The 13123-nt window shown below is 49.5% G+C and overlaps 1 protein-coding gene across 1 annotated transcript in view; it reads left to right on the plus strand.

Moving 5' to 3' along the window:
• Nucleotides 1–11394: 11394 nt before the first annotated feature.
• CECR5 (cat eye syndrome chromosome region, candidate 5) overlaps nucleotides 11395–13123 on the plus strand; it is a 20836-nt gene continuing 19107 nt past the window's right edge. Inside the window, exons 1-2 of the mRNA XM_008578315.1 lie at nucleotides 11395–11404; nucleotides 12867–13099. Of these exons, the coding sequence (XP_008576537.1) occupies nucleotides 11395–11404; nucleotides 12867–13099 (243 nt within the window). The remainder of the gene's footprint in view (nucleotides 11405–12866; nucleotides 13100–13123) is intronic.

Raw genomic sequence — 13123 nt, forward strand, 5'->3', positions numbered from 1 at the left:
GGACCGGGGACCGGCAACGGGATCGCAACCCTCAGCGTTGCTCCCGCGCCTCGCTCAACCAGTGAGCGGGAACCGGTCTGTATGTGGGATCCAAACCCTTGACGGGAGCGCCGCTGCGCTTCCCAAGCGGCGCACTGTAGCAGTGCGCCACCCGGCCGGCCCCGATCTTGTCTAATTCTGAGGATGATTCATTGCCTTATCCAATCCCAGAAGATTTCTTTTAAGTCCCAACTCAGCTGACTTAATATTTAACAATTGGTGAAAATGAAACTTAGCAGAATGGGCCTCTGTAACAGGTTGCCATGGCTACAGGGTCCTCCAGCACGGGCAGGAGTGAAGGTCTCTGGTCTGGACTTGGTTCAATCTCTGATTGACAGAATGAACCTGCTATAGTCTTGCCTTCACGCCTAGATCAATAGGCTGGAACATTTCTCATTATTTTGAAATAATTTCAAACCTTTAGATAAGTTGCCAGAATAGTCCAAAGAGCTCTAATATATTCTTTGCTCAGGTTCCCCAACTGTTAACATTTTACAACGTTAGCAAAGATAGTGACATTCTCCTGTGTAACCTTAGTACATCCATCCAAATCAGGAGATGGGCATTGATAAAATACTACTATCTGGCCCTGGCCCTGCCAAGAATCTTTTTTTCCTGGTTCAGAACCCAATCCAGGACCACGTGTTGCATTTAGGTGTTATCTCTCTCGTCTCTTTCAGTCTGAAACAGCTCCTCAGTCTCTCCTTCTCTTTTGTGACCTCAACATTTTTGAAGAGTACAGGCCGGTTATTTTGTAGAAGGTCCAATTTCAGGTTTGTCTAATGTTTCTGGATGAAGGGGGTCAGGTCACGCATTTTTGAGAGGAGGGCCTCAGAAGTGAGGCTTTGTCCTTCTCAGTGTATGGCATCAGTGGCACAACGATGGGGTGCGAAGGGGTGGCCTGTACCAGCAAGTAACAGCCGACGGCCAAGTTCTCAACCTTTGGTTAAACTGCTGTAGTCTGAAATTGGTCTTTGTGGGAGTTTTTACACCGCAAAAATCAGCAAACGTTACCAACCAGTGTCCTCCTGCCCGCTGTTAAAGCTTTGGCAGCGTACCATTGCGTGCAATGTCAGTGTGTCTCAGGATGATGGTGTCGACTTCGATCACCTTGTCAACGTGACATCTGCCAGGACTTGCCATTTTAAAGTTACCGTTTTTCCCTTTGTGATTAATGAGCATTTGGTGGGGAGACACTTTAACTTTATGTGAAAATCTTATTCCTCGTCAAGACTTTGCCCATCATTTTTTGCATCCACTGAGGATTTTTGTCTGAATTTACTTTTACTATGATGGTTGCTGTTCTAGTTATCTATTGCTGTGTAACAACTTCTCCCAAAATTTAGTGGCTTAAAACAAAAATAAACATTTATTATCTCTCATGGTTTCTGTGAGTCAGGAACTTGGGAAGGGCCCAGCTGGGCAGTTCTGGCTGGGGTCTCTCATGGGGTTGCAGTGGCAGAGCTGGTGCAGGGGGGACTCTGTGGTCTCAGGGCTCAGCCATGCACGCTCTGCAGGGGATAGTCTGAGGCTCTCCCCAGAGGCCTCAGGCCAGTGCGAGTGCTTCCAAGACGGCTGAAACTCCAAGAGTGAGTGTTCCAGGGAATGAAGCAGAGCTCTTGGAAGCCACATGGTTTCATGTCTGCCACACTCTGTCAAAACAGTCACAAAAACCTTCCTACTTTCAAGAGGAAGGGACAGAGACTGACCCACTTTTTGATGAAAGACCATCAAAGTCACATTATAAGAAGGATATATAGGGCCGGCCCGGTGGCGCACTGGATAGTGCACCACTTGGGAAGCGCGGCAGCGCTCCAACCGAGGGTTCGGATCCCACATACAGACCGGCCGCTCACTGGCTGAGCGAGGTGCGGGGGCAACACCGAGGGCTGCGATCCCGTTGCCGGTCACGAAAAAAGACAAAAAAGGAAAAAAAAAAAAAAAGAAGGATATATAGGGCCGGCCCGGTGGCGCACTGGATAGTGCACCACTTGGGAAGCGCGGCAGCGCTCCAACCGAGGGGTCGGATCCCACATACAGACCGGCCGCTCACTGGCTGAGCGAGGTGCGGGGGCAACACCGAGGGTTGCGATCCCGTTGCCGGTCACGAAAAAAGACAAAAAAGGAAAAAAAAAAAAAAGAAGGATATATAGGATAAAAGAAACTGTTGAACAATATTTTGGAAAACACAATCACCAAATGGTGATTTTTTAATTCCATAGTTTTTCCATATTTATCATCTTCCTTCCTTCCATCCTTTCTTTCACCAGTATGGCTCATGGACTCTGATTTTATCCAATAGGTTATAATCTATTACTATAATTATTTATTTTGATGCTCACACTACTCCACATCTGGCCATGGGAACCCTGTTAAGTTGGCTCCTAATAAATTTCTATAATTTTCTGAGTACCTCCTTATTTTCTTTCTTTTTAAAAAAAATTTTTGGTGTTTGGCAGCTAATAGGGATCGAACCCTGGATCTCGGTGTTATCAGCAACACTCGCTAGCCAACTGAGATAACGGGCCAGCCCTGCACTTCCTTACTTTCTGACACAATAAAATGTCCTTTTTCATTTTGTACTTCGGCTGTCTCATGCCTGAGGTTAACCAATTCTCTAGGAGCTTTGGTTCCTTTTAGTACAGAATAATATTTAGAAGCCCTGATCTGGGCACTCGATACACCCACTGCTACTGGAGTGTGTGTGTATGTGTGTGTTTCTATATAGAGACACACATATATAATTTATATATGTTAAAATAGAAATATGTAAACATAAACATCTGTGTGCATACATTTACATCTATTTGCAAATTTATCTATGTATATCAAACCCATGAGTTTGCACGCATATTTCCAATTCTATTAAATCCCCTAGGGTTTCTTCCAGGCTTTGTCTTTCCCATATCTGTGACTCTGTTTCCCCAGCGTGAGAAACCTGGCTCCCACTATGCTCATATCTTCATATCTGCTAATCCCCCTTGTGTGTAACCTGTCTTCAACCCCCACTGCCACCTCTTCAGCCCTGGCCCCACAGGTCCTTTGGTTCCAGATGCCTCAAGGAAGGGAAGGGAACCAGAAAGAAAAGGGAAGGAAAGGGAAGGGGAAAAGATTTGGAAGAAGAAGGAAAAAAAACCACGAATTGTTAGAGCTGGAAGTGACCTCTAGAATGAGCAGATTTACAGTAACGCTACTGAAGCTTCTGTTTCAGAGAAAATGTGCATCAGTGTGTTTTTATTCTTTTCTGTTAAGAAGGTCCTTCAAATATATATAAGCCTTGAGGCCCCACAAGATCTAGATCTGCCCCTGTTCTACGCCAGCTCTTCATTGGAACAAGCAAAACAGGAAGATGTGTGTTGGATTGAAAAGACTGGCTGAAATGAGATGAAAGTGATAGGATCCATAGCCTGGAAGGGATCCTGGAAGGCTACCTAATCCATCTCCTACCTCAGGGAGATATGCCTGCTCCTTTTTAAGGCTCACCAGAATAGGATTCTGTAACTGGTCTCAGTCACCCAGTCCAGAATCCCCAAATGTCCCTTTTCCCAGGGTCAGGATTTTGAATGACTGGTGTGATCCTTGTCTCTCAAAGGAATTGATTACTTGAGGATTGACTACATACAAATGTGTCTCTAGGCCAAAATGAAGTTAGCGTGCTAGGCTTATACATATTATTTTCACATACATAATACGTATCACTTTAAATAGCAGTCATCCTAAAAATAACTTACGGTCCGGTCCTCTGTTCTTTCTTCTGTGTGGGAAGGACATAAATAAAACAGGCCGGGGCTGGGGGAGCTGCCGAGGTGTCGGAGCAGGCCGGCTGCGGGGGCATCTGGGTTGGGCTTTGCCCGAGGAGCATCCCTGTCCTTCATCGCTCACCCCGTCACGGTGCGGGCAGGGCAGAGCCGCTGGTTTTCATCCTGTCCAGGCCTTTTTAGCCAGTACCCTCTTCCTCCCCCGCCTTCAGAGCGGCCTGGACCCAGCCTTCCGAAGGCCTTTGCTGGGGACAGTCCAGGGACCAAATGTCAGAGGAACCTGTCCCAGCCCAGCCAGACCTCCCTGAGGCTAAGCCAGCTATGGGGTGCAGGGACTAGAGTTTCTCAGGTTCACGGAACGTCAGAGGCGGGAGACGCCTAAAGGTCCTTTCATGTAACCTCTTTGTGTCGCGCATGGCTGAGGGAAGGCCCAGAGGGGTGAATAACCGTGCGCAGGTCGCACGGTGGTGGGTGACAGCAGGTTTCCTGGTTCTTAGCTCAGGGCTCGTCCTCTCTCCTTGTCTGCAGTGCTTTTCAGTAACTGGTTTCCTCGTAAGGCCCCTCCCGGGGCGTCCGGCCCCGCTGTCCCCTCCGCTGCCCTCGGCCCACGGGCCCGCCCCTGCGCCCCGCCAGCAGATGTGGCCCTGCGGGACTCGGCGGCTCCTCGTCGCGAGGCTGCTGACCCCTGGCGGCCGCCCCGGACGCAGCCCAGGGCACGCTCGGCGCCCCGCGTCGTTCTTAAGCTTTTTTACGTTCATTCTTTTATTTTGGCCGCTGGCCTGCACCGGGACCCGATCTCGTGACCTCGGTGTAGTCCTCAGCACCACACTCTAACCAGCTGAGCTAACCGGCCAGCCCAGATTTTATTACATGTAAAATTTAAAAATGGACTAGAAATACAATCACATTTCAAAATAAAAAACACATGAAGAGTACCTTGGAAAGCCTTGTGCCCACCCCGTGGCCCACATCCTCGTTCCCACCCCACCCATTTTCCCACCAAATTTACAAGCTTCTTGTGTTTCTTTACACAAAGTAAACGAGTGCAAATATATACTCTGTTTTTCCTATTTTGATGTAAAAGGCACCGTACTATTCACACTGCTCTACACAGCACACCCTGCAGGTCTTCCCATCTCAGTACGTGGAAAGCACATCCCTTCTTCTAACTGTGTGTGCTTCGTTGAGGGAATACACCATAGTTTAGTGTTGGGAGGCACCTGGATTGTTTTCACATATCTTATTATCAACATTGTTGCAGCATAATAAGTACTTACTTACCTACTTTATTTATTTATTTTCCGACCAGTAAGGGGATGACAACCCTTGGCTTGGTGTCGCCCGTACCGCGCTCAGCCAGTGAGTGCACCGGCCATCCCTATATAGGATCCGAACCCACGGCCTCTGCGCTACCAGCGCCACACTCTCCCGAGTGAGCCATGGGGCCGGCCCAGTACTTAATTTATTAAATGCACGAATGACGGGCCAGGTGAGAAGAACCCTGAAGCCACACATGTTCTCCTGTGGGCACTTGCCTGAGCCTACAGCCATGTCCCTCCCAATCCCACATCAGCTCGGCTGAGGCCCAGAGAAGGTGCCCTGATTGATGGGGAGCAGGGGGTCTTTCTTTACAGGTCAGAGGCCTGGTCTGGGCAGGTTAGAAGTAGAAATGGGAAAAAGGGAAAATATCTGAATGACATTTTAAAGGAAAACATAACAAATCAGTTTTCTTCTCTAATAAATACAGTCTTCCATGGTAGAGAAGGGTCTCCCACATCGCTTCTGCTCTGAAGGGGGCTGAGGGCCGAGGGGCAGCACCTCTGTCTCTGAGCACTGGGGTCATGGCCTTCCCTGACCTCCTCCTCCCTTGGTGGCTGCTGGCATGGCATGGCTCCTTCTGGTACCTGGTGCTAGAGTTGCAGCTAGTGTACCAGGCCTCTTTTAGAAAACCCCTGCCTTTCTGTGCCCCGAATAACTCACCAAAGGCCCAAGGCAGCAAACGGGGATAGAGTGAAAGGGGGGCACCTGCTCCCCGGGGAGGGAGGCTGGCAGGGCTGCCTGGGAGGACCTGCCTGCAGTTGAGGGGTCATGGATCATGTGGGGTTGTACTTGGGGAGGTCAGTCTGGGAAAGAGAAGACAGTGCTAGCCCCGGAGGTCATGACATATCTGCGCCGGCCCTGTCCAACTGACTCCTGTGGCCACGTGGCCTTCTCTAAGGCCTCATGTGCATCACTGAAGATGCTGGGCTGGGCAGGACCTTCCTTGCTCTGACATTCTGCTGTCTCATAAGGAAGAATTAACACTGTAGGGAGAAACCATGGCCTGTTGGAAGACAGTAGGAACAACGGACAGAGGGGAAAGGAAATGGCATCCTTTCAAGTAAAAATCAAACTCTGAGTTAGTATTGGAAGAAGTACCTCCCAGTGGGGACACACCAGGAGGTCATGCAGCCCGGTGGTCTGGGATAGGAGGGCCTGCTCCTCTCATGCTCTGCTTCAGGAGTATTGACGGCATATTAATGGCACGGACTGCCATTTCCCCAGCATCTGTTCCCTTGTTCCTTTGAAATAGCATCCTGATTTTCAGCTGGGCACGTGGCTCCTGGAATGAAGACTGCAATCCCGGCCTGCCCTGCTGCTGTGTGTGGCCAGGTGGCTATGCACGGGTCAATGGCAGGACATCACACTCTTCCACGCACTCATGACTCTGTCTCCTGGTATTGCCTTCCTCCTTCCTCTTCTTCGTCTCTTCGTTGGTTTTTTGAAAATTTTGATCAATCTCCTCTTGCCTCTTCCCTTTCTCCCTCTACCTGCCAGCTTCCCTTTCCTGGGCTAACTGCTTTCCTTTCCATCACCCTGCTCCCCTCAGCAGTCGCCCTGTGATCACATGGACAGAGCAGCAGGCCCGGCAGGAGGAGGCAGGAGGCGGACCAGGCTGGGCTGGCAGCTCACTTGCTGGACTTGGAGCCATGACCCAGCCAAGCCCTCCACAGGGCCTGGCCAGGGTCTCTGGCTTTTGTCCTCTGCCAGCACTTCACATGCCCTGGGCCAGCTGGCCTCTTCCCGGCAAAGTTCCTGGAGCAGGTGGTGAGGGGCAAAGGAGAGGATGGACACAGGAAGGGAACAGGGGACATGGCAAAGGCAAGGAGACCTGGGCAGCCTCGGGGGGAGACAGGAGCACCTGAGCAGGGGCACGGGGCTGCGAGGAGAACTCGTCGGTTTCAACAGGCGGCTCCTGAGTTCTTTACCTTTTCTACAGATGGGTCAAGGTGCTGGAAAGTCACCCTTCCATCCCACCCCATGCCCCTCCTCCCAGCTGGGGGCAAAGAGTAGAGGTTAGGGTGGGTGGGCTCAAGACACAATGTGTTCCTGGGAGGTTTTTAACTTTCTCTGTGTCACCTGGCTGTGAATCAGGGTTGCACAGTCCATCTCACACTGGGTCACCATCCCAGCTTACTGACCGGGACCCCCATCCCCACCCCAACTGCAGTACCAATACCCAGGGAATCTCTGGCAGGCCCTCGGAAGTGCCTTGTCACCTGCTTTTGCAGATCTCTGGGCACAACCACATTGAGGGTTCTGACACAGTTTAGGAATCAAAACTGTGTAACCCTTGGCCCAGAATGAACACGGCCATGGCCCCAGCCTGACTTTTTCTGAGCAGGGGAACCAGGTGGACTTGAGAACACTAAGAAGTGAATGTGTCCAGAAAATCTGTGAACTGCTGAAGTTTGTCATTGGAGACCCAGGCCCCTGCTTGGGCCCTTCGCTTCGCCCCTTGTCATACTGCCTCTTGCTCTTTCTTCCCACTTGCAAAATTTGCTTTCAGGACAGCAGCAAGTATCAGTCATTCATACCATGGAGTGAATTATTTCAGCTTTCAGCGTTCCCTGTTCTCCCTGTGGTTCCTTGTCTCCAGAAGGAGCTTGGGGGGTCCAGGCAGGAGGAAAGGTCCTGGAGATGCCCAGGCACCTGAAGTCTCTCTACAGCAGAGATGGCTGACTCTTCCACTAATCAGCAGGGTATGGGAAGGTGTGGAGGATGCTAACATTTATAAAGCAAATGTATTTCACAGGGCCTAGCTTCCAAGGCCCTGTAGTTTCAGGTGTAGACTAACTTTTTAGAATTACACATAGAAATGTTAAGCTTGAGAAAGACAAAAAACTTTCCCCAGGCTAAAGTCTGTGTTGTAGATAAAGAATTGTAACACAGCAAAATTGCTGGCTCCAGGGGCAGATGTCCTTGGTGCAGCCAAACCTAATGGTTGTTGCCATGACAATTATCTTACTGTTCTTTTGTAACCACCTATGTTCCTTTTCTGTAACTTTCTGGCCTGGAGAATAAATACTGAGAGAAGACCCCAGTTTGGTGTTAATTTTCGGAGGAGGAATGCCTCTCTCTTGAGGGTTCCTGGAAATTAACCCCTTTGGGGCTTCTCACTGCTCAGAAGAAATGGGCTTTGAGTAATCCTTTGCGCCTCTGTCACCCTAGGGGAGAGGTGACAGTAAGGCATGGGTCTGTAGTCTGAGGCCAGTGGGGTTTTAAGAATAAATCAATAAATAACACCCCTAACTTTCCTGCTTAAATCTAAATCTGTTGAAAAATAGACACAGGACACATAGGAATAAAAATGTCAGCTTTATTACTGCTAAAATTTTGTTGGAGACCTTGGCTTATTTGGGAGACAAAAGGGGCTTGCTCACGCCACCCCTGAATTACATTTACCCGCCATCATTGGCACAGGTGTCAACCCCAGCCCCCCTCACTGCAGGGATGGCAGAACACCCACGTCCCACTGATGGGACTTTGGCTCCCAAAGACAGAGAAGACAGAGCCACATACGTTCTGTTCTGTCCTCCAAGCCACCAGTCAGGTAAGTCATGTTTCCTCTTCCCCAGCTGGAGAGAGGCCAGGAGCATTATTAACAGTTTCAGGGAAACGTGAGGAGTAGGAAATAACAGAGGTGAACTCCACCTTCTTCTCAGAATTCTCCTTCAGCAAGACTGAGTGGGGCCTGGGGACAGTTGTGTGTGTGTGTGTGTGCGCGCGCGTGTGAGAGAGAGAGAGAGAGACCCTCCTGCAATCCCTTTACTGACCCCCAACCAGGCCAGGTCCACCCGCTTCCCTGCTGCCTGCTGCCTCTCCTCATCCTGCTCTCTTCCAGCCCCGCAGCACCCCTGCTGTCCGGAACCCCCGACCGCTTTCTCTCCTGCTTTTTCTTTGCTCTGCCTCCTACTGGTGTGAGGAGGTGGAAAGTGCCAATTTCCCCCAATATCCTCATTCCCTTCTTACATAGAAAAGGAACTCCTGACTTTAGCCATGTGTACGACTACATTTTCCAGTCTCCTCTGCGGCCAGGCATGGCTGTGTGATTAAGTTTTGGCCAATGAGGTATAAGCAGAAGTGGTGTAGGAAACTTCTTGGAGTTGTGGGGAGTGACATGCCCTTCTTTGTCTCTTCTTTCCTACTGGCTGGAACGGGAACACCGCGCTGGAGCATGAGCAGCTGTCTTGGACGTGAAGTGGAAGCTACGCAGTGAAGACGGCAAAGGAGCAAAATAGGAGCCTGGGTACCTAACAAGTTTGTGGAGCCATGACACCAAGCTGGTGTTGTTCTCTCCTGCTAGGGGCTAAACGTGTCCCCCAAAAGTTCATGTGCTGAAAACCTGATCCCGATTGTAACAGTGTTAAAAGGGTGGAAAATCCAATTATGGTATCTGAAAGGTGGGGCTTTTGAGAGGTGATTGGATCATAAAGACTCTGTCCTTATGAATAAATTACTCCATTCATGAAATAATGGTTAATGGTTTAGTGGGTTATCATGAGCGTGGACTGGTGGCTTTATAAGGAGAGCACATGAAAGAGCTCTTGCCATTTTTCGCCATGTGGTTGCCTCCGTCACCATGGGACCCTGTAGAGAGTTCCCACCCAGCAGGAGGCCTGCACCAGATGTGCCCTAGACTGTGGGCTTCCCCACCTCCAAAACTGTAAGAAATAAGTTTCATTTCTTTATAAATTACCCAGTTTCAAGTCCTCTGTTATAAGCAATGGAAAACGGACTAATACATCTCCCAATTTTGTTTATATGAGAAAAATAAACTTCTATTTTAATTAAGCCACTGGTCTTTGGAGGTTTCTGTTACCTACAGCCAAACCTAATCCTAACTAATACTAAGTGTGTGCATGGGTGTTAGCAGGCTTGTACACATGCATATATGCAAACACATGTAAAAAAATTTATAGGCAAAGGACGAGTGTGGATATTCATTCATTTGCCTGTTAATGATAACTGAGCACCTGTCGTGTCCAAGGCACCATGACAGGACCCATGAGGGAGGCACAGATAAACCAGAGAGACCCTGCCTCAAGTAGCTCAGAGTCTAGGACACTGAGCTTAGACATGTGTGAGGGACAGTCAGGTTAGAACTTCTGGAATTGCACCTTCTGTTCTATTTCCTGACACAAACCAGCTCACTTCTGATTCCTGCCAGGAATCAGAACTCTGCTTTTCCATGAACTTTTTGAAGTACGCTTGTATACTATGCTCCAAGCACTGAAGCCCCCTCTGGGACAAAAACTAATTTAACTGATTTCAACATGAACAAGCCCCATGAGTAACACGAGAAGACCTACTAGATCCTCCTAATTAACACCCACAGTCCATTTGTACAAGAACAGAGGATGCAAAACATAATATAAATCAGTTCAGTAGATGAGCCAGTGTAAAGTCTTGGGAAGCTTCCAAATTCAATCAATGTAAACAGAGCAAATATTTTGAACGTGAACATCTTAACCTGATTCATTGCGTTGTAGCACGACTGGGAAACAAAATGACAACGTGTTAAGTAACAGAAAGGCAAGGGTCTGCCTACGATTTAAATCATAGAGCCTGAATTTGCTAGTGTCTGTTCACCTGCCGAAGAGGTGGTGGAGTAAGTGCTTAGAGCAGATGGGAGGGCGGGAGGACACCTGGAACGGTACATAACAGAAAGGAGCATCCTTGTGCCTGGAGGTGTGAACTCTAACAGGGCGAGGATTGTCCATTAGATTTCTTCTCAGAGGATGGTTCTTATCCTTCTCTGGTTTAAGAACAGAGAATCTAATGAAGACTTACCAGTATCTACACACACACAGAGCATTTGATACTATCATCAGATTGGAACCTCCCAGAATGCACCTTCTGTTCTGTCATCTTTCCTGGAAAAAAACAAAACAAAAGCAACACCAACAAAAAAAACCCATTTCTTATTCCTTACAGGGATGGGTACTGTTTCATGACATTCAGTCCACAGCTGCAGAGACTGAAAGCAAGGCAGACCTGGATAGGGACCCCACCTGACCTAGGCTGAGAACCCCTGAGAGTGAAATAGCACTGAATGCAACACAGTCCTGGTCACCTGGTATATTAGTTTTGCTTTGTAATGAATTACCTCAAAATTTAAAGGCTCAAAACAACAAACATTCATTATCTCCCAGTTTCTGAGGGTTAGTAATTCAGGAGTGACTTAGCTGGGTGGTTCTGTCTTGGGGTCATTCATGAGGTTTTGGTCAGGGTGTCTGCAGGGCTTTAGGATCTGCCTCCAAGATGGTTCTCCCACATGACCATTGGTAGGAGGCCTAGATCCTCACATGGGCCTCTCTATAGGGTTGTTTGAGGGTCCTCACAGCATGACATTTGGCTTTCCTAGAAGGACTAATCCAAATGAGGGCAAGGTGGAAGCCACAGTGTCTTTCATGACCTAGCCTAGGAAATCACATACTGTCACTCTCCACTCCCCAACCCCCATTTTATTCATTAACAGTGAGTCAAGTCCAGGTCCCACTCAACAGGAGAGGAATTAGATTCTACCTTTTGAAGACAGGGTTGTCAAGAAATTGTGGACATATTTTAAAACCACCAAATCAAGAAAACTTCTAATTACTAAGTCAATTTCTAGGTAGTTCGATAGCAGGAAAAGACATTAAGAATATCTCAATCCTGAAAAGCTATGTTCTCTGGCAGGGTTTATGTGTTGGGCTATTGTGGGTTGGCTAATGTAAGTCAGTCTTCCAGATCCTGATCAACTGTGTGGTTGAACTGACTTAGATCTTTGCCTTCAAAGCTGAGGACCAGGGCCGGCCCGGTGGTGCACTGGAGAGTGTGCCGCTTGGGAGTGCAGCAGCGCTCCTGCCGAGGGTTCGGATCCCATGTGGAGACCGGTTCCCGCTCACTGGCTGAGCGCAGTACGGGGGCAACACCGAGGGTTGCGATCCCGTTGCCGGTCAGTAAAAAAGACAAAAAGGAAAAAAAAAAAAAAAAAGCTGAGGACCAATGGGTATTGCTAACTTCCGAGTTAGCAGAGTCCCAAGCTGACCTCCAACTCCCTTCCAGTGCTAAATAATTGTGGGCTCGCCCACTGTTAGCATAGCTATATTCAGAAACAGGTTAAAGGGTCTGGAAGGGGGTAATTGTGGGCTCGCCCACTGTTAGCATAACTATATTCAGAAACAGGTTAAAGGGTCTGGAAGGGGGATCCTACACATTCCAAGTGGTGGGAAATGAAACTTCCCCTTCCTGCAGCAGAATCTCCCCCTCATGGCCAGGAACTGCCAGACCCAGCTCTGTTCAGAGCCTTCAAGGAAGTATTCTCCTTCCTCTCAACTCTCAATTACCTAAGTTCATTCTTTCCTCATTCCTTTCTGTATCCAGCCCGGGAGCTGGCTCAGTGCGAGCACTCAGCTGTGCTCAGTGTTTGCTGCATTGGGACAGTTATTTTCTACCTTGTATTATAGTCCTGTCTCAACCTCCTTACAAAGTGTGGGTCTGGGGGTGTTATTTCTCGGATTTGGTCCCCCCAGGCGTTAGCACAGAGGCCGTCGGAAGGACTCCCGCGAATACTCATTGAAAGAGAATAACCGGCACCCGAGGAGCACTCTGATTGGCCTCAGGGGACCTCGCCATCGAAAGAAAAGTTCTGCTTCCGCAGACTCGCCGTGAAATCGAGCTCAGGTTCCCTGCACACAGCCCCTCGCCTGCACAGTCACTGAGGTTACAGGCAGCCGCAGCGCACGTCCCAGGACGTCCCTGCAGGTACGCAGAGACAGTTCAGGTGCCCGCCCACCGAGGCCGTGCCAACCGCGCGCACCGGCCTGCTCACCCCGGCTCTCGGACTACGAGGTGTCGGGGCCTTGCGCCTCTGCGCCGCCGCCGAGCCCCTTCGGCCCGCGGGGCAGCGCTCCGGGAATCCCCGGCCCGCGCGGGACTACAACTCCCGAGATGCCTCGCGCGCCCGGCCGCCCACTGGCTGCGCGCGGTCCCGCAGGGCGCGCACGCGCGGCGGCCGATGG

This window comes from Galeopterus variegatus, unplaced genomic scaffold (assembly GCF_000696425.1).
Source record: "Galeopterus variegatus unplaced genomic scaffold, G_variegatus-3.0.2 Scaffold73, whole genome shotgun sequence".
Taxonomy (NCBI): domain Eukaryota; kingdom Metazoa; phylum Chordata; class Mammalia; order Dermoptera; family Cynocephalidae; genus Galeopterus; species Galeopterus variegatus.